Genomic DNA, 25023 nt, shown 5'->3' on the forward strand with positions numbered 1-25023 from the left:
GCCATGTCTACCTCAGGTAGAGATAGAGAAACCAATACATGGGTTAATTGTTTGATCAAGTGGAGATCAGCTTTGTTTTACAAACTCACAAATTTTTAACATTTTATGATCTAGCTGAGAAGGGCAACATCCAATTATTTTTGTATTGACAGTGTTTAAAGCTGCATGTAAGTACTTGGAGACAATAAAAAGGTGAAACAGTAAAAAAATGACATTAAGTTAATGGGAAATTTGAGCTTCTTTATGAGTCAGAGGTGACTATATACACATGATGTAATTCACAAGAACTGGAAGATGTGTTGGAAAAGAAAACTGAAATGTGATAAGGGAAGCACTCATAGCTCAGGTCCTTTACTTTCTTTGGTATTTTTTTATTTTCTACACAGCCTGCAAATTATTATTTTTCTGTCAGGTAGTTAATTACATTTGGTATCAAGTGGTCTCCTTCACGTCTCTTGGGCGTATTACATACTACGTAAACAGAATGTGTAAGTAGTGGGGTCACTCTACTTCATAGCTTCATGACTTTGATTACCCAGTTTCATGAATCTGACTTCAAAAATGTCAGTTGTAAGAATAATGTTAGTCATCCATGACTAATCCCTTCAGCAATTTGCAGAAGTACAGCAGATCAGCTGAAAAATGAACCAGGACTTCTTCCAGTATAGTGCTCATATTTGAACACATTAAGTACCAAAGAGTAACTTACTTTGAATTGGAGCTAGGAACTGGAGGCTGCGCAGTATCTTGGGTATTACCACAATCGACAGACATAACTTGCACATAATGAAAATGTGGACACAGGACATAATAAAGTGCTTGGTCAAATTTGCTTACAATTAAATTATATTAGGCAGGAATAATAACCAAGACATTCACAGTAACTATGTATGGTGTAGAAGGGTATTCATCTGAGGGATATTAATGGGTAAAAATTACACTAGAACAGTTCATACTGGACACATGATAGCAAGAGAAGTAAATTAACTTACTGCTTAACACAACAAGCAACGGCCCCATCTAAGAGTTTATGTAAAATAGATCTATATATAATATTTCTTAGGTTTCCATTTAAAATTAAGATCATGGAACCATTTAGGAAAAAGTGACCACAACACTATAATGAAAAAAAAAACTTAAATATAGATAGTAAATATAACATCACACTTCAAATGCAACATTAGATAATATATAAAAGTAATCTGCTTGTTCTGTCATATGAGTGATGGTTGAGTAGCCTTATGAATAATGGATAAGAACTGTCCCGAAATCTACTGTTGCAAGTGCCAACGGTCCTTTACCATTTGCCAGAATGTAACCAGGAGAAAAAGACTGCAGAAGGGCTGAGATCTTTAATAATATTGTTAGACTTTCAAAATCAGTGTGCATCACATATGTCTTAGACAGACAGCATCTTTATGACAGTGAATTGAGCCATATAGAATATAATGTTGCTGTTGAGGACAGACTTAACTATGTACATATACAAGTTGGTCAGCAAAGACAATGATGTACAGACTTTCCTGAGACATAAGAGGAATTAAAGACATTTATGAGTTCTTGACAGTAGTCAGGATATGGGTATTAAATTCAAAAACTGAAAACGCTATATGTCAGAGGAGGAAAGGACCCCAAAACGTTTACGTTACATAAAAAAAAAATATATATATTTTTATGCTTGTTGTTCTTTATATATATTTTATTTGTTGAAATTTATGAAATATGCCATATAACAGTATTGGTATTGTGGTGGCTTCACAGCAGCTATTAAACTGGGACATATCTTAGGCAGTACAATATATTGATATGCTCCAATCAAACATTAAACACTCAATCATGGTAAAGTAGATTTTACCTGGTGGCAAACATTGCCCTTAGTGATGAGAAAGTTGCAGCATCTTCCTTAAGGGCTTTCAGTTCATTGCGTAATTTCATCATAGTCTCTGTTACCATTGACTTTTCATTTTCATATTTACTTTTAAGGTTGGCCAAAGCCACCTCTGCTGTCTGCAAGAAAGTGAAGAGATATTAACCAACTTACATAAATTAAAATATTTATTCACAGTATATGATGCCCATTTTCAACAGGTGCAAAGCAGTAATAAACCTTGGATAGGATGTAATTTCTTTTGCAGGATGCACTCACACCGATGAAGCTAACTTGCCTAATACCTTCAAACAGTTGGCTGGATGTTGTTAGTATGAGGGAGGAGACTAGATATTCTAGATGAAATCCATGCAAACACCACACAAAATCAACCCTGGCCAAGAATCAAACCAATACCCAAACGCTGTAGTGCTACTCACCATGCCAATGTGCACCCCTGTTAGCACATTTATTTAATGTGCAAATCATCAATTCATTTGATCATCAAAAGACTAAAATTAAAGACATGTATATAGCTGATCTTCCAATTCTGAGGACCTTCAGACTGACAAAGTCTACAGGGATTTTTCTTAAACTGGTTAGAAAGTATAATCTTCAACACTGAAATGTAAGACTGTATTTAATACCTTAAAAATACAAACCAGTCAGAAATAACAAAAAAGACTGGACGTGTGTATCCATCACTCCCAGTATGAGCTTAAAAGAATACCCACAAGCAGATGTTGCCAAACCAATTACAGTATATTAATGTTGCTTTGTTGTACACTCAGGCATGTCCAACACCAGGGGCCTCATGTATAAATGGTGCGTATGCATAAAAATGTTGCGTACGCCCATTTCCACCCTCACATCATGATGTATAAAAGCTAAACTTGGCATAAAGCCATGCACATTTTCACGCCAGCTAAATGCTTGGCGTACACAAGTTCTCCTCTTGGTTTTGCAAACTGGCGGCACCCAGCGTCAAAGCAGTGCTACTGTTCCAGTGTGGTTTACATTTCTTTTTTAGATCCACATCCCTGACGCGGCTTTATAAATACCCTGAAATTAACCGCATTTTGTTTATTAGTTTACGGCATCTGATTGTAATTAACCTGTAACAATATAATGGTCCACAGAATGGCCAAACTATTCCAAATACCATAGCTGCTTTAGTGTTGTTACTCTCACTGCACCTTCTTCTTCTTTCAGCTGCTCCCGTTAGGGGTTGCCACAGTGGATCATATTTTTCCATATTACTGTCACTGCACCACTCGGAGTATTTATATCACTGTATCTGAGTGTGGAATCACAGCTCTACAGCAGCTGATCGGAAAGATGATTATCGGTATACAGCATCAAGCACACGGTGCCTCAGCTATGCTGTCTATTTGAACTGCTTCCATACGTCAAACGCTTCAGAGCCCTTCCTGTACGGACCTCACGGTTCAGAAAAAGTTTCATCCCAAGAACTATAAATGCACACAATCTGTCCATCAAGTACTCCTTATAGAACTGTTTGTACTTATAAGTACAATCACCTCACTGTAAACTTGCGATAGTTATAATATTGCACAACCTGAGCCACTTTATAAAGCGCGTATTTACATATGATGACGATATCATTTTTAAGATGAAATGCAGCAAAATATGTTTATTACATTTTACAGATAAAATGTTAACATCATTTAAATAATCTATATTGTTAATAATTAAACATGTGAGGACATGGTGCCTTGCGCTGCATTCTTGCTGGGGTTGGCGCGACACTGGAAGGATAAATGGATAGAATAATTAAACATGTACTACAAAGATATTTCAATGTTCCTTAAAAGTTTTGTTGGTGTTCTAAGCTTACAGATGGCTTAACATCTATTACAGAGCTGATTGGGTGGCGATTGGTTACTTGGAGAAAGAATAGGAAGGACAGGAATTGGGGGTTAGTACGTTTGAAAGAGACTAACATGCTGCAATAAATTATTTTATTGAAGGTCGGGCACAGCGCAGCAAGCATCTTGCGGGAGGCAGGAACAATCTCTGGACGGGGCGCCAGTTCATCACTATCACTCTGCCACTGTGTTCCCATGTTTAATAACATGCTTTAACTCCTATCATCATGAAAATTATATCAGGTATACATCTCAGTATTTTAATTATTCAGAGAGCTGTAATATCATGAATGTAATGGATTCTGTGTCCTGTCGGAGGAAGAGAAAGCCCATTTAAGAAGCACATAGTGATTCATACACATAGAGCACATAGAAGAACACATACAAAACAAAGCATTTAATGTGCTACTTTAGTTATGATGGTATTTGAGAAACTAGTAAATTAAACGATTTTAAGATTAAGTTTATGATGTTCTACTTTAATGACAAAATAAACTACATGATTAAAATGGAAATTTCAAGATTAAAGTTGACATTTCGAGCTTTTTTCCCCACTGTGTTTCTCTGTACCCTTATAAGCTTTCATATGACACACAGACAGTGTGCTATGACTCGCCTTTTCATGGTGACTTTGATATATTACAACTTTTTTTTTTTGGGCATTGTGCGAGTTTGTGAACTTCAGCTTTTGAGTTTCTCCGACACTCTGTCACTCGATCAATTTCCTTTTGTTGTTTATACCACTATTTAAACTAACAAATAGTACGTTTTTCCTTGCCTCCACTTGGTATTAGTTGAAATTCTTCAATTTTCCCCCGTGCTTTTGTGATTGTCTTTTTACAGAACGCTGAGCTTAAGGGCTATTTATATTGATTTGCATATTCAAAAAGGTGTAATTCTGGGAGGAGTTGGGGAGTGGCAGCAGGCGCGTGCACGTGCATTACTTTTCACACTGATTTATGTAGTGGAAGAACGTGGAAGTTGGTGCATGCAGAGATTTATGCATCTGCATTTTTTTGTGTGTACGCACATTTCCGCTTTTGTCTATATACCATGTTTTAGTGTGAATTCTACGCACAGCGTTATGCATGAGGCCCCAGGTCTTCTGTATGCTACTTGTCTCTGGCTATGCAATTTCATTTTGTGGTACCCACTTGAAGATCCTATAAGCTCACCTACCATGATCTATAAACATGTATCTGACTTTCCCTCAGTGGATAATCATTAAGTTTTCATGTCTTTAACTTCCCATACTTTATAGTTTCAGTATTTCAGTATTTTTGACATCTGCTATAGTATGTTTTTGGTTATATGTTTTTGGAATACATTTGCTTGCATTTAACTCTTCAGGATCTTGTCCTTGCCTTAATTTTTGGCTATGACCTCTACTGCTACCCTGCTCTTGCTGGCTACTTGAATTTATTATTCCTCATGATGAACAGTTAATTCTTAGTTGAAGTTAGGAAGTAACAATTTGTCATAGATGAAGCTTGAATCTGACAATGCAAATACTTAAGGAAAAAAAACATGCTTTTGTTAAATATAGAACATAATTGGTTAAAGTTATGAATGGGTTTGGGATAGTTGCTAAAGTCATAACATTTTGTTACTTGCATAGCTTTTGTAAGGAAGTATGTTAACATATTCTCTAATTAATTCTGTTTAATTTTAGTAACAGATTGTTATTTGGAATTATTCTTAACAGTTCCTTGGTAAAGGCATTTCTGCTGTTTTGTTTTACCATACTCAACGTCAGTTGCAAGGCTGTCATAACAAAAGGGTCTTGTAATATCTATCTATCTATCTATCTATCTATCTATCTATCTATCTATCTATCTATCTATCTATCTATCTATCTATCTATCTATCTATCTATCTATCTATCTATCTATCTATCTATCTATCTTTAATTTTACAATTTTTTAAATGATAAGTTTAGTAGTTTTCAAATCAAAGTTATTTTTTACAATCATGGCATACAATAATATGTCCTGGGGAACAGTATTCTTAAATAAATTATTTTTTATAAATAAATAAAAAATACAGTAACTGTTCTTGCAGTTTAAAATGGGATCTATGGGGCACAGGTCTGAAATTGAAAACTAAAGCCTTAAAACCTAATGAACTTGTCCACTTAGGAGTAGCACAGGTTTCAATTTCAGAAAACATGGCTTCCACGTTTCTGAAACATGTTCAGTACCAAACAATACCAAATTCTTAGTCAAAGTGCAACCTAAGTCCCTTTTTCTTTTTTTAAAAAGTTGTTTTAGCAATAGGCTATTGCAGGTTCTCTTTTTGAAGGATCCAAAATTCAGACACCAGATAGTGGTTTTAATGATGGTATGTTTATGTCATGTATTGCATCGCTGCCAATCCTAGTGGTCAGGAACAGCTGTCAACAACACGAAATAATAAAATAAAAATACATGTAAATAAGAACAAAAATAATAATAGCAATAATACCAAAATTATACAGAATGAATCAAAATGTACTCTAATATCCATCCATCCATTTTCCAACCCACTGAATCCGAACACAGGGTCACGGGGGTCTGCTGGAGCCAATTCCAGCCAACACAGGGCACAAGGCAGGAACCAATCCCGGGCAGGGTGCCAACCCACCGCAGGTACTCTAATATGTGGCTTTTAATAACAATACAAATAACAACAGCTAATGTTACTATAACTGAATTAAATTAAAGAAAACCTTGTCTAATGAGATCTTAATAATAACAATTGTTCCAAAAGTGATTCTCAAAATTAAAAGTAAAAAAATGTAGGCACAGTGGAACATTAAGGTGCCTTCAAAGACCTGGTTAGCAGGTTATAAAATTGTAGCATTTTAAAAATTTTTAGTCACTTCATCAGACTTTGTTATCACAATTTTGTTTATTACATATTTTTGCAACAGTGACTCATATTAAAAAAAAATGACAGTTACAATAATAGTAGTGTTCATAAAATATGTTTTTAATACTATTTTATAATACCGTATGGCTGTAATTGCTTTTATAGATAGCAGAGTCCAACTCAAATGATATAAAGATTCACGTAGTATTGTTGGTTGTAGGATGTGGAAGATCAGATTTCTTAAACATAAAATTATTCAAAGTAGTACCCAACAGAGATTTGTTATCTGCATTCAGACATCATAGATGGTGAATCATTGGAATATCAAGAGAAATACTGAATCATTATAATCTTTTAATACTGCAGATATGAGGTTCTTTTTTATTGTAATGGAAATAGTGAGAACGTGTTTAGTCACTGTCTCTCTATTATAAAAAAAAATCCTGTGGAAGGTAATGACTAGGAGACGATATGTGATCTTCACATTAAGATCACAGAAGACAAATAAAAGACCCGCGAGACGAAAGAGAATGGCCACGGAGCGTCTCACGGGGATATAGAACATGAGATTCTTGCAAGACACGGCCTACTTACAAGCAAGCAACAGAAATAAAAGGCAAACAGCAGAAAACAAAGTCTTTTCGCATTTGCATCATTCAATACACAAAATGTAGATTTACTCAATAATGGAACATACGCTATGAGAATCTGTAGTCCCACAACAGTTAAAGCAACGACAAGTTTAATTTCAAAGAAAACACAGTTCGGTCAGGTGTATATTTATGATCATGGAGAAGCGATCAAAACGCGAGCAGCAGAGACACGAAGTGGCAAAAAGGACAGTGGCTGTACAGGCTTTAAAATGATGGACAGCTGTCCTCCCTTCACAATGCGAACAGCGTTATACGTCCTGCAAGAAAGAGATTTAACCATGCCTGGGGCCGGAAATAAAGGACAATTATTGTTTTTACAATGTCACGTGAGACAAGGCAGTGAGCCATCATTTAAAACAAGTCCACAGACATCTAACCTAGCAGTTGTTGGATTGCTTTTGGCAGACAAGCATCATGTACTCCCAGCTCTTAAAACAACAACATGCAACAAGCAGAACAGGCAGCTCGCAAGCAGCAAAAAGACAGCAAATGATCCGACGGCATATCCTTAGCGTGTGTTCAGCCGCTCCCGCCTTCACAATGCGAGCAGCATTATACGTTTGGTGAGAAAGAGATGTAACCACGCACGGGGCCAGAAATAAAGGACAAGTATTGTTTTTACAAAAGTTTTTAAAGTAAAAGTGAAAATAATGCATATGTAACAATTTCCATGAAAATAACAATCTCTTTAAATTGTGTATCCGGTAAACCAAACACGGGGGTGGGGGAGCAAAGAGAGCAGGGGGCGGAGTCCCCTAGTAGTATAAAATATCACAGAGCCATCTTTCATACATTTTTACCTAAATTAAGTTGTTTTATGGACATGAACATTATGTCACTTACCCACTTCGATTTCAAGGGAGAGCTAAGGTTCTTGCAAGTTATCACATGGATGCAGAGACAAATGTGGGACTGAAGCAGAAGCGGAAGCTAGACTATTAGCATATTGAATAAATAGATTTGTCTAACAGCATCCCTTTCTTATATGGTAATACAGTACAGGCCCACCTACTTTTGATTCAGCAGCTTGGAGTGTTTGCTTCAGAGTGCACAACTGCAGATGTTTCACTGTTTTGCTGTCAGGATCAGTTATCAAATGAATAAAAACAAATTTCCGAATTTAAAGATCTTGCATCCTTTAATTTACAGTAGTTTCTTCAAAGCAGGTTTTTGTTGGGCACAAGGTTTGCCTCAACTTTCAAACACTGCATTCAGCATTATAAAGTTGTATGCCAAATTGCTGCTTTTTGTATATTATTGTCCAAGTTTTTTAAGAAATACTTGTTATTTATGTTTTTTCATCAATTACAAAATGAAAATGTATAGGAATAACAACAAAAACTAATACATTTAGCCTATCTGCTGAACTAAAATATGACAAGAGTAAAAATTGCATATTCCATCTGTTTTAGGTTTAAAAGTTTACTAAACAGTGTTTTGGTTAGGACTTTTACCATATTTGCAATTAATCTGTGAATTTCACTTCATGTTACTTAAATAAGAGACTTTTACCTTAAGTATTTCCATCTTTTTCCATTTTTTCCATCTAAAAAAGCTTTCTTCTAAAAACGAACCAATAAATACAGTTGCAATATACAGTATTACACTATTGATAGTTTAGTATAGTTTGTTAATTTTCACATACTAAAAAAAGGTAAGGAACTGCATTTGTTTCAGACAATCCTCCAATATGTATGTTATTTTTGTTAAATCTTGTTTACTTGGACCTGTCAACAATTCTTTATAAAGGCGTTTTACCAAGAGACTTGTTTATTTATTTATATAGCTAATGTTTCAAAAAGAAGTTAAATGCATTCCCTAACTTTGCAACAGCTGTGTCTTGACTGAGAAAGGTGTGTATTAGCGGATACTCCTCTAAACCTGCACCACTTATACAGTATTAATTTTGCATGCTATGTTATACAATTTATTTATTTAATTTGATTTTTTTATTTTTGTATTGTATTTTTGCCAGTTGTTTAGAGGAGACATGCAAGAAAGATTTTTATTGTACTATGTAAACTGCACATGAAAATAAACATGGTATCACTTAAATAACTAAATTAGAATTCCCAATATGAAATAGAAAGATAATGAAGAAAGTTAGGCTTTAACTAAACTACGACTAAGAAAGAGGTACTTTGGTTGACTGAAATAAATTTTATTTTAGTCAATATATTCTGATGGAAGTGAAGGTAAAAATATTTCACTTTAAAACTAAGACAAATAAAGAATTAAAAGTTGGCAAAAAAGCTGTTTTTGTTGCTCACAACCCTAGAATACAGATATCTTATGTGCTTCAGAAGGAATACTTTAGTAAAAATATTTTTTTCACATATTAAAAATTCAATATCCCTTTTATCCCTTTAGCAATACTTAAGGTTTGATCATATAAATCATTTTCTGATTGGAACTGAGATTCTGATTATTTCAGTTTTCAGCTGTTGCACTAGTAAAGCCTTTGTTGAGTCTTCGATGAATCTCTAATTAAGTGATTAAAAATAGTGGCGTTTCTGTGTAATTCTCACCCACTCTTACCTGTTTTCTTTTTATTACCCAAAATACACAAGAATCTGCACAGTCTACTTGGCTATCCCATTGTTTCCTCCAGAGGTTCAATTTTACATCCTCTTACACAGTCTATTGATTATTTCATTGCTCCAGTCTTGATATTATCTAAATCATATGTTAGAGATTCAGCTGATTTCATTTGCCATCGGCAACATTTGTCAACTTTAGACAGCTACATTCTTACTACCTTCAACGTTAACTCTTTATATATCAGCATACCTCAATATGACGCTCAATGTGATGCTTAGTGATTTACTCCAATTTTCACCATATCAACTTAATTTCACTGATTTGATTATTTGAATAACTCATATTGCCTTAAATCTGAATTTTAAAATTTTTTATAATAGCTACTATCATCCGCATTTAGCTCCAGCAATTACTGTATGTTACAGAGTTTGAAAGTTTACTATGCATTTTGATACGCTTACTGTTTCTTTTTTGTGCATTACAATTATGTAATAATTACTTTCAATTCCCTTCAAACTTTATATAGCAAAATAAATCTATTGCTGTCTTTTAAAACAAAAACACCAAACACACAGATTGTGCTCTCACACATTCTTCATATGGTAACTACATAAGGTGGATCACGTTAAAACACTGGCACATACTAGCACTTTCTTCAATATTTTCTCAACCTCCAATATTTGCATTTTCATGTAATCATAATTTAAAAAATCCTTTGGTAAATCATTTTTGAACTTCTTTTCCTTCACAAGTTTCTACTACATCTGTACATACCACTCTGTATCTTTTTCCATATCCACATGGCAGCTGCAGTACTGTAGTAATGTTTTGAAAGGCAACACAATTAATACATCACATGGAGTCATTACACTTAGACATTGTTCCAACTGTAGTACTAAAGTGGTACTTTATTTGTATGCCCTTTTCCAGTACTTTACATTGGAAAAACTGCATGGTCCATCAGACATAGAAGTGCTGAAAATAGAAGCAATATTAGAACAGGTTGTCTTAAACATTTCATTTCTAGACACTTCATTACTACTATTCATTTTTTACCTCTTGTTCACTGCCTGTCTAAAAGTGTAACCTTTCTTTCTTTTCTGAGTGTTTTCTTGATTTTTTCTCATTATTGTATTTTGTTTTTATTGCTTTTTATTTACTACTCTTTTTGTTTATTTTCACTCAGGTGTGTATTTTACTATCTTTATAAAAGTTTAATAATTTTTCAAATAAATAGTCTTACTTCAAGTGGTTCTACTTACCTGTTGTTTTTTTTTTTTTTTACGTCAGTCTCTATCCAAGAATACAGTGGCCATTTTGGGACACCATTTATCACTTCTGCAGTCATCAGGCATCACATTTACTTCATGTCTAGTGAGTTATGATTCGTCACTTATCGTTACTTACCTGTAACATTTTACTCATAACTAGACAATTCTGGCAAAACAGCCACACTAGACACTGCTCAGACCAGCTTTATTACTATACAATACTGTGATAGTATATTAGTAATTTGTGAACAGACAGTTTAAAGGAATACTTCACCCAAAAATTATATTTTTCTATAAATGACTTAATCAATATGTTTTGTAGTAATGGCCTTGAAAAAAAAATCATATTTTTATGCAGAATAGAGATAACAGACTTTCTGATAAAATGGGCATATATGGGGACCAACGCTGGACAACCGCAAGCAGCATGAAAAACGCATATGAAAAAATATATTACTCATGTTGCATTTTTCAGATGTCAAGACATCCAGTTGTGTGCTTACAACTTGTATATTTTGTTAAAATGTTGCTTAATAAAAACTTCAGAGCAATGCACAAATAGGAAAAGAAAGTATTCCTTTAAGGGACTGATTTCAGCATGACATAAGCAATCAGCTGAGAGGACTGATGGTTTGAGTTTTACAGTCCACCTCCTTAGACACTAGGCTACACTGCCTATGATCAACCATAAATCACAAAATGCCTAAGGTATAGAATAATAATAAAGGAAACTTAAGCAATAGATTTCCCATGTCACAACAGTTTCTGAACATTTTACTTTTTTCTTTTGACATAACAATTATTTTCAAAACTACATGTGTCCTTCAAACTGTTGTGGAGTAGCCATAGCCTTTTCAACCAGGAAGTAGCTGAAGACAGGAATAATCATGAATAGCTTACCGATTGTGTGGTACAATACATATTTTAACAAAGTGATGTAGAGTTAAGAGGCAGTGTGACCAGCTGGCTAAGATGTTTGATTTTAAACCACAAGGTTGCTGGCTCTGCTTTTAACTCATTTTGTTAATTTACCTGTTTGTGCTCCAAATAAAAAATATGAATGTAATCAATTTTACTACATCTCTGTATTGCAAAAACACTTTGGAATGGTTTTACTAAGGACTGGTGCTAAATAACATTGACTGTTCAATAGCAATGAATCTATCTTATAAATGGGAATACAAAGCACACTCCCCTAAGAAGACCTACTATAGATCAGAGAGTTGAATTTTAAAAAGGAATCTGTTTTAAGATTCAATAGTAGACTCTTTCTTTGAATTTTCATCCATTCATCCATTTTTTAATGCCCTTTTTCTAGTGCACACTCATTCAAATACAAATATTTGCTTACACCGGACCAATTTAGAGTCACCAATTAACCTAACAAATACACCTTTCAGATATGGGAAGAAAATTTCGAAAAAAAACCCTATTGCTAACAAAGGGAGAGAATATGCAAAGTTCAAAGAGAATTGAACCTAGTCTCATGGATCTTTGAGACAGTGTTGCTGTGCCAAAATACCCTTCAGCAATCTCAATATTTTGAAATACTTTTATCACATCTGCTATTCCTCAGCAATGATTCTGACAAACACGGGCGCCCCTTTAATCTAAACACAATGCAATATTTAAGGTTAGATTAATTTTACTTATAAGAATAGATCATAACATTTGCTGAAAAAAAAGCACAAACCTGCTTGTTAGCTTTCAAGACCAATCGTAGTGTGGCAATTTGCTCCCGTTTTGTGCTGAGTAAAGATTTGCATTTAAGAATTTCCTCCATCAATGCCTCCTTATCTTTGTCAACCATAGGGGCCAACTCCCTTGCTGCTGCACGTTGACGTGAAAGCTGAAGTGATCGGTCAACAGCCTTTTGCAAATGCCTGATTTGGTCCCTGATAATGGCATTAAGATTGTAAATGTTCATGGGTTCTTTGCGGTGGTCACTGGATTCGTTAATTGGCGAAGAAGGTGGAGCAGTTATTACAGGGGATACAATGGGTGTTCGAGTTGGACTTTGGCTCTGGTCTTTGTTAGTCTCACTGGAGTCTTTTGCAGCCTGTTCTGAATAAAATCTGGATTCTGATGGTGTCACTATAGCTCTACGAGCAATCCGTGGTGAAAGGAGCCCCCTAGGGTCATCAGGACCTTTTAGACTCCCACTACGAGTTACTTTACTCTGCCTATAATAATCCAACATGACCCTGTTTGGGGTCTCATTGTTGCAAAGACAGACATGGTGATATAGCTGAGCAAGTTCCTCACTGAAGGTGACAAGCTCATCCTGGGCAGTGTTCAGAGTGTTATGGTTCTCATTAGCCAAACCAGTCACTGTTTGCAGCTCATTTTCTAAGAAGGCCATCCGTTCAGTACTTTCTTTGCTAGACTTTTCCATACGGCTCACCTGTTCATCCAAAACATGAATTTTAGCTTCCAATTTAGTCTTTTCATCAGTATAGCCTTCCAAACACTCATTATACTTTTCTTTTATGGCCTTTAGTTCAGCCTTGAGGTCAATCACCTCAGTGACTGCCACTTTGTACTTGCATTCTAAAATCTCTAGCCCATTAATGTCCACTTCATACTCATGACTATCGTCAGCAGAGTCGCAAGCAGATTTTTCCATGTCCAGGTCCATCTTTGGATCTTTGCCAGTCTGTAAATGCTTCATGCTGTTGACATGTTCTGTGAGACGGTGTACATGCTCATGCTGCTCTGTTAGTGCTCCTTTTGTATGCTCCAGTTGTATCTGGGATTCTTGAAGGTTTGAGAGGAGAATTGCCTTTTCTCGTTCCACCTAGACAGAAAACAAAGTAGCCAAAATAATGTTCTGTTTGATGGAAATATATACTGTCTTATACTCTAAAGTACATTTAACTGATAAGAAATTGGTGTGTCAGTGATCACAACTAACGTCAACAGTAATAACCTATTAATAAAATAAGAAATATCAAAAGCAAAACTGTTTTGAAATTGGCTTTGTCACAATAAAGGTGTACCCATAAGTGGCAGTGGCCAATTATGCTACAGTGTGGATAGTTTTCAGCTGAATTATAGCTCAAGAAGGACACAGCTTGAATAACCTCTAATTACTAACAAAATACACAAATTGTACATTTAAATATGTTTGTTTAAAACACAGTGTCCACAAAATCAAACAAAGGTTGAAGAAGAGCAGTAGACTTAGCAGAGGGGTACACTGTGAATGACAAAAATAAGTTCAAATTAAGTTTGTATCTAATTTATCATGAATCTTACAAAATAAGAGTTATGCATAGTGTAGTTCAGCTGTTTTAAATTCACTGCACCAGTACATTTCAAAAGAATTAAATTAAAACAATAATAACATTAACAAAACTAAGTGAATAGAAATAATGTTAATAATAACAGTAATTTAAGAGAGAATACAAGGTTTCCCATACTTCTTGGAAGCCTAAAATAACTATGGGTTGCACCTTCCTTTCTATCAAAAATAATGTGCATATATGGCAACAATTTAAAGCAAAAAGTGCTATGCCAAATGTACTTATATTCCTGTAAAGGTGCAATTCATTGTTTGCTACAGTTCTCCTGAATGCTTTGGGATGCAACATAGACTTGCTGACCTTGTGCAAAGTGCATTTTTTTTCTCACTACTCTTTCACAAGTGTCCTCTATTTTAGCAGAATCATCATCTGCTAATCTGCAAATACCATCTGCTAATACCAGCTATTCCATGTTAATTGAAACTCACCTGTAATAGCTGTTGTTTGAGCTTTTGTATTTCTGAAAGATTCAGTTCACTGAAAAGATCAGACACTGGATGCAGTGCTTCTCCTTTCCTGGATGTGGAAGCACGATAGTCTCCGTTGAGCTTAACAAGGGGTGCATGAACATGACCATTACATTTATCTTCATTGCTGGATACACTGTTGGCCTCTTCATTAAATTTTAGTCCATCTACTGATATATTTAGGTGGTTATTGTACATACTGTCATTCATACTGATGTATTGTGACAGTTCTTTCCGTAAGTTGTTCTTTTGCTCACGCTCATTCTTAAGAGTGTCCAGGGCCTCCTCTAATTGGCTCTCAGAAATTTCTTTTAGTCGAATGGCATCTTCCAGTTGGCTATTAAGTAGTACTGTTTCCTCCTCTAGGCACTTGATCTCATGCTTCAGTCCTTCATACTCTACCTGTTAACAGAAATACCAAAAATATTAGCTAATTCTACTTCCGAAAATGCATATAACAACTTAGCTCTGGACTTTCCAGGGAAGGAAATGACCATTCCAGAAGTGGCACAATTATTGTGTTTTAAATAAATAATGGTCTGTTCCACAGTCAATTATACTTTACCTATAAAGATAGGACTTTTATAAAGAAATATGTGCAGTTTTAAATTAACTTCCAAATCTTTTAAGTAGTTATATTACTTTTTGAATAATTTCTAATTGCACCCTGAATAATAAACACACATAAAAACTGCAATCAGGGTTAATTAATAACAGTTCAAAGTGAAGGGAACGTGGATGTATATGCTTTTCTTTGGAAATAAAGATGCCTTATTTGGATAAATGAAAACAATAATAATATCTAAATAAGGAGATTTTTTTCAGATTTAGATGCAGATGATTCTTTTAATAATTTTATTTAACATCTGAGCTGCAACATATTAGGAAAGAGGTTAAAAAATTGAAGCAGTAGGTACAGTACTTAAAAGGAAAAACACTTTCTGTAATGTAAAAAGCATTCTCAAAAAGTTTAATAGAAATTGTTCCCTATCATCACTCTACAACCATAAGAATATACCAACAAAACCAATACTACTGCATTGTTGAAACTCATAAGAGATGGATGAACACAGGTTTGAAGACAAAAGCAAAGTAGGCAGTAAACAAAATAAAACCTGCTGTTCTGTCGGGCCTCTTTATATACAGGTATTTTCTCTTGTCTAAATAGTGGGTACATTACTCTACTGTATTTCCCAATGTACCACATGACACACTAGTTTTGAACTGTGGCTCTCCAGCTCAATCACTGATGTTGGGAGAATATGCTGATGAGCATTTGTCCATTGCTTTTGGCAGTACATGTTTTTATTGCCCTCTCCCAAGATTACTTCTAGGCAAAGGCATACAAGTATTGTACTTCCAGGGTCACAGAACCCCCTTCCTGCTTCTGGAGAGACTCTACTCCTGAGTCCTGTTCAGACTTTAACAATCTAGCCTGTCTTTTGTTTGAGGCAACAGAATTAAATTCATTGCTCCAGTAGTCATCTGGGACCTCTGTAATTATCCGTTTCTAATGTATTCGGAAGGTACTAGAAACACACTACCAGGATGTTGTATGTTGATGACAATGAAATGTACAGATATACAGTACTTTCAGGCAGTGTAGGCTGAGTTGTATGTCTGATCCCTGATGAGCTTTTCTCCTGTTCTATGCCATGCTAATACCACTTGGATGTTTGCCTATCCCACTCCAAACTGAACATTCTCTCGAATTTAGAAGGTCCTAGGTCAGTTCGTTTTCATAAAATATGCTTTTCTAAATGAAGGTTATGTAGAAGCAAATAGTTCCAAAGCTGTAAAAATAGGCAACAGAAATTCTAGAAGTGAAAAGAAAGAAAAAAAAAATAATGATGTAAGAGCAGCTTATTACTTATCACTTACTTATTTGTAGTCATTAATAATTTGTAGATTTTTTAAAGATGTTTTATTTAATATTATGTCAATCATAAAAAAAAAAACTTTTCCAAAACCACTAAATCAATTTCATTATTATAGCCCACTAGTAGTGAGCAGAGGGCAGGAACCAACAGTTAATAAGTCACACCAACCCACCTAACAGGTGGTCAGTTTAGAATAGCTGCAACCAACCTAACCCGTATGCCTTCAGGCATCTTGAAGAAAAATGGAGTGATCATAGGAATATCTACACAGACATGTAGAAACATGTACAAACTTCAAGAAGGCAATGACCAAAAGCAGAATTCAAACACAGGATGCTGGATCTGTGAAGTGACAGAACTACACAATGTGCCACCATACCTTGTGTCAATCAGTATTTTGTCTTTCATTATGTATGAGGCTGTATCTAATCATTGTCTTTTAACTATAGTTTTCTATGTGATATCTTAATATCTTTGAGTAACCACTGGTAAAGTAAATGTCCACCTGAGACACTGAAATTCAAATATACTGTAGGCACTGACTAGGTAAGTTAGACAATGGATTGACCAATGAATGAATTTCACCCTATAAATGATCTGCTTGGTTTTAGAAAAATCAACAGTACCAAGACAGTCTGGATCTCTTCATTTTTAACTTTTCCTGACTTTATCTTATTTTTTAATCTTGTATTAGAGCACTAAATACTTCTATATTACCTACCAGCACGTTTTCTGTCTTTTTGTCAAAATTAGGCAAGGTTATACTTCCCACGTTTAGATCTGTTGCTGTATGCCTTTCTTCTGATCTTATTCCCTATTTTATTGTGTTAGGCAAAATTATTTAGAAACTGGGTATTCATTTTTTTATTCTCGTGTGATATTTATTCATTTTTGTTGTGAGTATTATATATTGTGGTTATCATCTTATACAGTATTTTGAAGTTCTAATTTTATTTCACTTAACTAAAAACAGGCTGAGACGGTATGTGTTGGTCTGTGAACTGATTTGAAATACTATTTCATTAAATCACATATGGTAGAAAATTACATTTTTATTTAATCAGCATCATGAGAAATTGTTATTTGTATTTAGAAACCTCTCTGGCATTTGAGTCTTCTACCTTTTTTCACCTGACAAAGACCTAATTTTCACTTTTATTTTTTCATAGACTGCAACTGTTACAATGCTGTGTATAACAGTATTCCCAGTTATTCTATTTATTTGGTTCACAAATATATTTATATTCAACCTAGCCTGGCCCACTCAAAGTTAACAGTTTAAAATTGTACTTTATATCACTATAGGATAAAGTCTCTCCCTTTGTAATACTAGACTGTATACCAGTTAAAGCATGGGTTTTTCCCCTACAACAAAATTTATATAGTCCTTTTATTTGAAATAGATAGACAATGATAAACCTGGTGTAACTGCGTGCGTAGGTTTGACTGCATCTTATACTAGTCTGGCAATCCACGTGGATTTGCTTCCTCCCTTTCTGGTTGTAAGATAGGTTCCAACTCAATGCAACCCACTGGGAATAAGTAGATACAGATTAGGTAACAGTGCAGGGCAAAATTATTTCACAGAATAACCATAAAATTGTTGAGGGATGATACTTTGACTGTGTATTTAGAAATTCTTAACTTAATTTGTTTAGAAAAATAATTAATGTGTGGTAGTAAACAACATCATTTACAGACATCAAAGTATTTGTTATTTGTAACCCCTTAAAATTTTTAGTGGTGCTGAATTTTAATTGTTTAATTCTCATGCATTTCACTTCTGTGAAACAGGAAGAAGATTCATTCTGTAAATTATGATCAATAAATCTACTACTTGTGTAGCAGAATACAGAATAAATAAAATGATTTAATAATTCAACTTTTATTTTAAAATGTTCCCCTTTAAAAATTCATTGTTATTTTAATCTATACGAAGCATTTTTTTTTTATATCGAGTAACATGTGAAACAGTTAAAAGAAAGCAACTTGATTATACATTTTTGAAAATTACTCACTTTAAAAATAACAATATTGCTGCAGTTTGTGTTTCTAGCTAAAATTTAAAAATTTGATGTGTTGCTTCTAAGAATTCACTAATAAACTTAATAAAATATACACATCCTGCAAATATGATAGCTAGTACCTACTGAGAATAATTTATGAAGTAATAAAGCAGCCATTAGTATACCATAAGATGATTTCTATTAAAGAAGCATAAAAGGAAAGTACATTGGCAAAATGAGAAAATTGAAGATAGGATTATTGACCAGTGAATGAGGTGGAGAGGCAGATTTTCAATTCAAAAGCCCAGTATTATGGGAAAACACCTTTTCTGTTTACCTTGAACACAGAGTTTTCCGTAAGTAAGTATTAATAATATTTTAGCAAAAAGCACAAGCATTTTTAACATTTTGAGCATACAAATGGACAATGAACATGTGGATTATGCAACACAAGTTATTTGAGATTTCTTTTTTGTTCCATAGAGTTTTTGTTTTTTTTTTTTAACATTGTTTGCCATTATCCAGTGTTGGTCACAATTGGGTCCCGTTCTGTTAGAATCTTTATGAAAATTTTTTATTGGTATCGGCCAGTACTACAAACTACATGGGGTAACTACCATATAAAAATATCAGTTTGGGGTGGAGTAATACTTTAAGCAGCCAGAACTGAAAAATCTGAGTCTCATCACACAATAAAGCCTTTCACAGTTTTCAAATAGCTTCTGGTAAAATGTAATCAATATGTAAACTGCCCTATGTAGTCTGCCTTAGATTTGTATGCATAGTCCTCTCACCTAATTTAATTAAACTTTCCATATTAGTGCATATATCATCTGAAAACTATGACACCTTATTCTGCACAAATTTAAACTTGTGCTCTTTATATATGTTTTTTTTAATGTGTCTAATACTGTGTTTTGGGGAATTCAGAATATGTTGATAATATTCATAGACCTTTCTCCAGACTAGGACTTTTTCAATAACCTTATTCAAGCTTCACTAAGAATTCATTTGTCTTCTTGGTTTATATTTTCTTAGTTGCCATATTGACTTTATATGGGATTTCCTACAGGCTGCTGTAATTTATTTAACAATATACCATGTCATTTAGCTTAACTGCCAATCAGTTTAAAAGGATAAGTATCAAAGCAAAGACAATGACAGTCTTTTGTTGCTAATTATTATTATGATCCAGTTTGGCCAAGCACTGCCTAATTCTGAGCCCTACCTCCAGGACAGAATTGGTCTGCTGAGTCTACCTTAAGCTATGTGATTCAAGCTTGTCAATTAAACTGACTAAAGACAATATGAATTACAATATCACTTCTGGAAAAATATTTGCTTGGTTCCACAATAAGGATCAGCAATTTTCTGTAGAAAACTTACTTTAATATTGAGCATTAGCTAGAGTTAATTACTGAGTGAATGCAACTCCCCTGGTTTTTCTGTGAATGAAAACATTGTACTCCTACCATGTTGCACTGTCTCCTCTCCACAGTTCATGCCTCTCCTCCTGACTTAATTGAACACATAAGATTGTTTGATGCCTGTGCTTTGTCCCTTTCTGACAGAAGTAGAACGTTAGACATCACTCTTTGCTAAAATTAAAAACTCAATAGAAAAATATATTTCCTCATTTGAAAGAGAAAAAGAAAATTAAGCTGCATTCTTTTAAAGGGCAGTCATTTGGATATACACACCAAAAATGGATATTCAACAAATATGAAACTCTGTAATAAAATATAAATTAATATCACTAAAAAACATAGTTGGATGGAGAAATAAATTACATTGCATGTGCTGTACATTCTTCACTAAGACTATGCATTATAAAGGACATCATAAGAATATTCAAGGAATGGATGGATGACTTCTATAATCTTATGATATTTTAATGACTAGTGAGAAGGTGTTCGTCTGGTAAGAGGTTGCCAGGAGAAAGGCTACATTTAAGATGTTGAAGAGTAGTGTAAAGGTTAACAAGAGAATTCCAAGCAGACTCCGTACATGCCAGGATGGGAGGAGCATGTTTGGAGGGTTATGTACTCTTTATATTGTCTTGACAGGGTAATAATCAGGGGTGCCCATACAGGAGGAAGTAAGTTTTAGCCTAGGGAAGAAACATTCAGTGTTTTCCCAGGACAGCAGAGGGCATGCAAATCACATGACCATCCATTCATGTTTCTCATCCACATGTCCAGGGCAGGGTCACATGGTTGCTGGAGCCTATCCCAGCAATCATCAGACACAACACAGGAACAACACCTAGACAGGGTGCCAGTAAACACACACACCATTAGCCCCAGTCTCCTTATTGAGTGGCAGAAGTAGAAAATGAAACAGCTACTTTTGTGAAGGTTGGGACTGGCAAACAAATGATCTTTACCTTACTTAACCCATTTCTATAGCAAAAGAACATCCCAAGGTGCTTTACAGAGGTATTGATTACATGTATTTCTTATAGTTGGACTACAGGTATCTCAAGTAACTTGCTCAAGATCATATTGTGAGTTGGAGGCAAGGCTGAACTAGTCGTCTTGGAGTATAAGATTTAATGCCTCATCAACTACAACCTACTGTCTGCCAGACTGAAAGGAATATTGTTTTTTACTGTGAGTCAGGCTTTCAAAATAAATAAAAGGCTCAAAGGGCACATTATTAGCAGAAGCGTGTCTTAGCTTCTTGAAGCCTGTTTTTGTAGCAGAACTAGGATCTTGCCTGATCCCTCAAATGATTCCCACTCTTTGACCATGTCATGGAATTTAAAGCCACCTACAGCTTAGAATCTGAAAGGGAGTATGGGTGACAATTCACCTGGCAGAGGAAAGATTTTGTACAGAGAGAGAAAAATAGAGAGACAGAATGGGAGAGGTTGGGAGGGAGATGGAAAGTGAGAAAAGGGGTGTTTAGTGCTACTTTGGAGCGCAAGCATGTGAGTCAGCCTACCTGACAACCATGTGCAAAAACACACATTTTTTTATGATCAGGTGTTATTTACAATAACTTAAATGTCTAATTCTGATTACATAAACTCATTTCTTGAATGTAACTATGAAAGTTATCTTTGTACACTAAGATTTACACTTATATTCATAATTGTTTTCATTTGAGAGGGTTCTCATCTCTTTAAAATGTCATCCTCATTGTTATAAAGATTTTCCGCTTGAATGATTTTATAGTTTACAGTAAAATGCCATAAGACAGCTCACCTGATTTTGTTTCAGTGTGGATACCAGTTTTTGCAAGGTGATGTTTTCCTCCTCCAGTTCTGTATAGTCCTGAAGTAGTCTTGCTTCCCGAAACTTATACTCTCTGATTTCATCCTTCAACCTAATTCTCTGCAACTCCAGCATTTCGTTGTTCTAAAACAAACAGAGAATTTGTATGTTAAATCATGTCAGTAAATCATGTTTTTACTAGTAAAAATAAACAGGAAATGTTAAAAAATGTTAAAAAAATACAACTAGAAAGTTGTAAGCAACCCAGAAAGGCTGGAAAAGATACTTTTTTCCCCAGTAGTTTTATTGTGACTGCAGTACATATTAAAAGGTTAAAATTTGCAGAATAAACAAACAAATTAGGATAAATCAATATTGTTACAGAGTTAAAGACTGAATGTACTGTATGTGTGGAGTGCAGTGAAGTCACTAACGCATACTGATGAATAGTCACTATAGCTGCAAGAATGTTCTGCAAACTTAGAAAGAACTTCGGGCTGAGCAGAGCAAAATTATGTTTCTGAATCCGTGAAGTTCTGATATGCAGTTAGCAGGGTGTAAAACTTTTACTTTGGTGTTTAAAAAAAGGCAGTAATTTGCCGTACATGGTAACATTAGGTGGGGAAAAGTGGTACCTTTACTCTTAAATTACCTCAACAATAGTGAGTGTGTTGGCATGAAAAGACTTGTATAAGTCCTTTGTAAATTGTGCTGTATGAAATATTAATTACCCATTGTAGACAGAGACACATTCTTCACAAATAGGAAATTTGAGATTGATTCCTAGCTTCCTTGCTACCTGTGTTTACCTTGTGCAATCTCCCCATAGATGCACTTCAGTATTTGGCACAGCAGCTTATTGAGGCTCTCGTACACTTCTTAACATCAATGAGAAAAGTGTCATCATTACAATCTGATCTCCAGATAAACTTGCTTTTCTGATCCTTTGCCCAAAGTCATAGCCTTGAAAAACTGCCAGCAGTTTTCACTTTGTATTATCGATAGGTGGTTGTACTTCTATTTAATGGTACAGTTTTAGTTCCCTAACAGTTTGTGTTTTGCAGAATTCCTGGTTTGCTTTTGCTATGTTTCTCATTTTGTGTAAATGTAAATCAAAAACATTGTGTCTATCTGTATTCGTTGATAGATTTGTGTGTTTGGTACTTTAGTGAAAGGCATTATAAATAAAGTAAATTGCTACATTGGCAAGAATTAAAAACATGCATGGTCATATTTACAACGTAATTTGTAGTAATGAAATGAAGACCTTTTAATGTTACAATAATAAACAACAAAGTTTATAGTAAATCAAGTACAAATTATGATGGGTGAGAGGAACGAGTCCACAAAATTCAGAAGTTTTATGTACAATCTGAGCTTTTGAATAATACATTACCTTTTTTAATTTTTGTTCAAACTGTATCATTGAAGGCATAGATCTCTGATCTGCTGATTGATTTAAATGAAAAGTATCAAAAGACACTTTGGTACTGTATGTCTTGAGTTTTAGGAATGCTGCTGCGTAAGACATTGCTTAGCTGTGTATGTTTTTTCTGATAAGAGATAATTAGTGACTTAAATCAAATGCATAAGTAGAACTGCCACTATAAAGCATGTACACCGTTTATGGTTGCACAAATGTGCTTCATACAAAACCTGCTTCTAAGTTATACTGTACAAGCACAGCTCACTATACCCTTTCTGCTTCAAGAGCAAGTTAATTTATGTGCTCTGAAACTGGCCAATTTCTAAGAAGAGGATTTTTTTATGTGCTGTTATAAATGGCAAAGTTACCATTTACCATGTGTTTCGTGTCTGGAGTTGCCTGTCTGTCTGCCTTCCGTTTTGATACCTGTGGATTCTTGTTTTGTCCTGGATCGTCTCCTGTTTTTTGTGTATGTACTGTCTGGTGTCTTCCTGCTGCATGAGGACTGTCTGAGTATTTGTTGTCATCTTGCAAAGAATGGAGGACTCCTGATCCCATTCATATGCCATCATCTCATCAGGAAATACCGGTAGGACTGACCATTACATTCATATACAGCGCGCTGATCACTGGACTATCTATCATCCTTACATTTCATCAACTGCCATTTTCATGGACTTCATAGTGTGTGGTTTTTGTTAATGGTTTGTTGTTGTCGAATTTGTTTTTATTGTACATCACCATAAGAGGGAACTGGGGTGGAATCCTTGTTTTCATTTATGATTGTTTAATACATTCTTTAATTGCGGTTTTATTACCGGTCACTTTTTTTTCTCTGCTTGTTAGTGTGTGTGGGTTGGGCCAAGGCTGGGTGCGTCCCTGGAATCTCCACCAAAAAGTGTGAAGCCAATAATATCTTTAAATATGGTATTATAATAAAGAGAATCTGGAGGAAGGAAGAAAAAAAATACCACAAATTTAGAACTATAAGTTCAAACTGTTATGAATTTTTCAGGTTGTGTCTACCCACCTCTCGCAGATCCTGAAGCAATGCATTAAGTCGCTCATTCTCTGCCTGAACATTAGACAAAATGATGTTGTTCTGTTTCAGATCTGTTTGAAGGTCCAAGATTTTGCCCATGTAGTATGCTTCCTTTGAGGCTGACTCCTGCAGTAATGTTTCTTCTTGTGTTTCACCATCTTCTGCAACTTTCCTCTGGATGGAGTAGGCTTGACCAAATGCCTTTAGGAAACACAAAATTAAAACAAAACTGGTAACTTCTACAATTTGTAACTATAAACATAATTTAAATAATTTATTATAATTTGGACTATGCAGTTGTTGTAAAACAAATGCAACAATTCCAGTTAATATGATACTTTTACCATCAACTATTGTGTTATTCATCTATTTTCGAAACCTATTCTTTCTGTGCACAGTTATGGGCATTTTTATTTTTATTTATTTTACAGATTCCATTGGTTTCACTACAATACATACAATACAGATAACTAATACATACTGCTTTATATTTTATCCAGATCGGATACTACTTTATAAGGGCTTGCAGTCATGAATGTAACATAAAATTTAAAGAAAATAACTTTATTATACAGTTATACAAGTATTTATATCAACGCAGGTGTGAC

General features: G+C 34.7%; 1 protein-coding gene across 5 annotated transcripts in view; it reads right to left on the bottom strand.

Annotated features, from left to right (window-relative positions):
* The window catches only part of bicd1a (bicaudal D homolog 1a), a 135235-nt gene that overhangs the window by 39922 nt on the left and 70290 nt on the right, over window positions 1-25023 (bottom strand). For all 5 annotated transcript variants that reach the window (XM_051920322.1, XM_051920330.1, XM_051920344.1 and 2 more), the window contains exons 2-6: window positions 24404-24616; window positions 21939-22091; window positions 14805-15245; window positions 12765-13868; window positions 1856-2007 (exon numbers count right to left, since the gene is read on the bottom strand). In XM_051920322.1, the coding sequence (XP_051776282.1) occupies window positions 1856-2007; window positions 12765-13868; window positions 14805-15245; window positions 21939-22091; window positions 24404-24616 (2063 nt within the window). The remainder of the gene's footprint in view (window positions 1-1855; window positions 2008-12764; window positions 13869-14804; window positions 15246-21938; window positions 22092-24403; window positions 24617-25023) is intronic.

This window comes from Erpetoichthys calabaricus, chromosome 1 (genome assembly GCF_900747795.2).
Source record: "Erpetoichthys calabaricus chromosome 1, fErpCal1.3, whole genome shotgun sequence".
Classification (NCBI taxonomy): domain Eukaryota; kingdom Metazoa; phylum Chordata; class Cladistia; order Polypteriformes; family Polypteridae; genus Erpetoichthys; species Erpetoichthys calabaricus.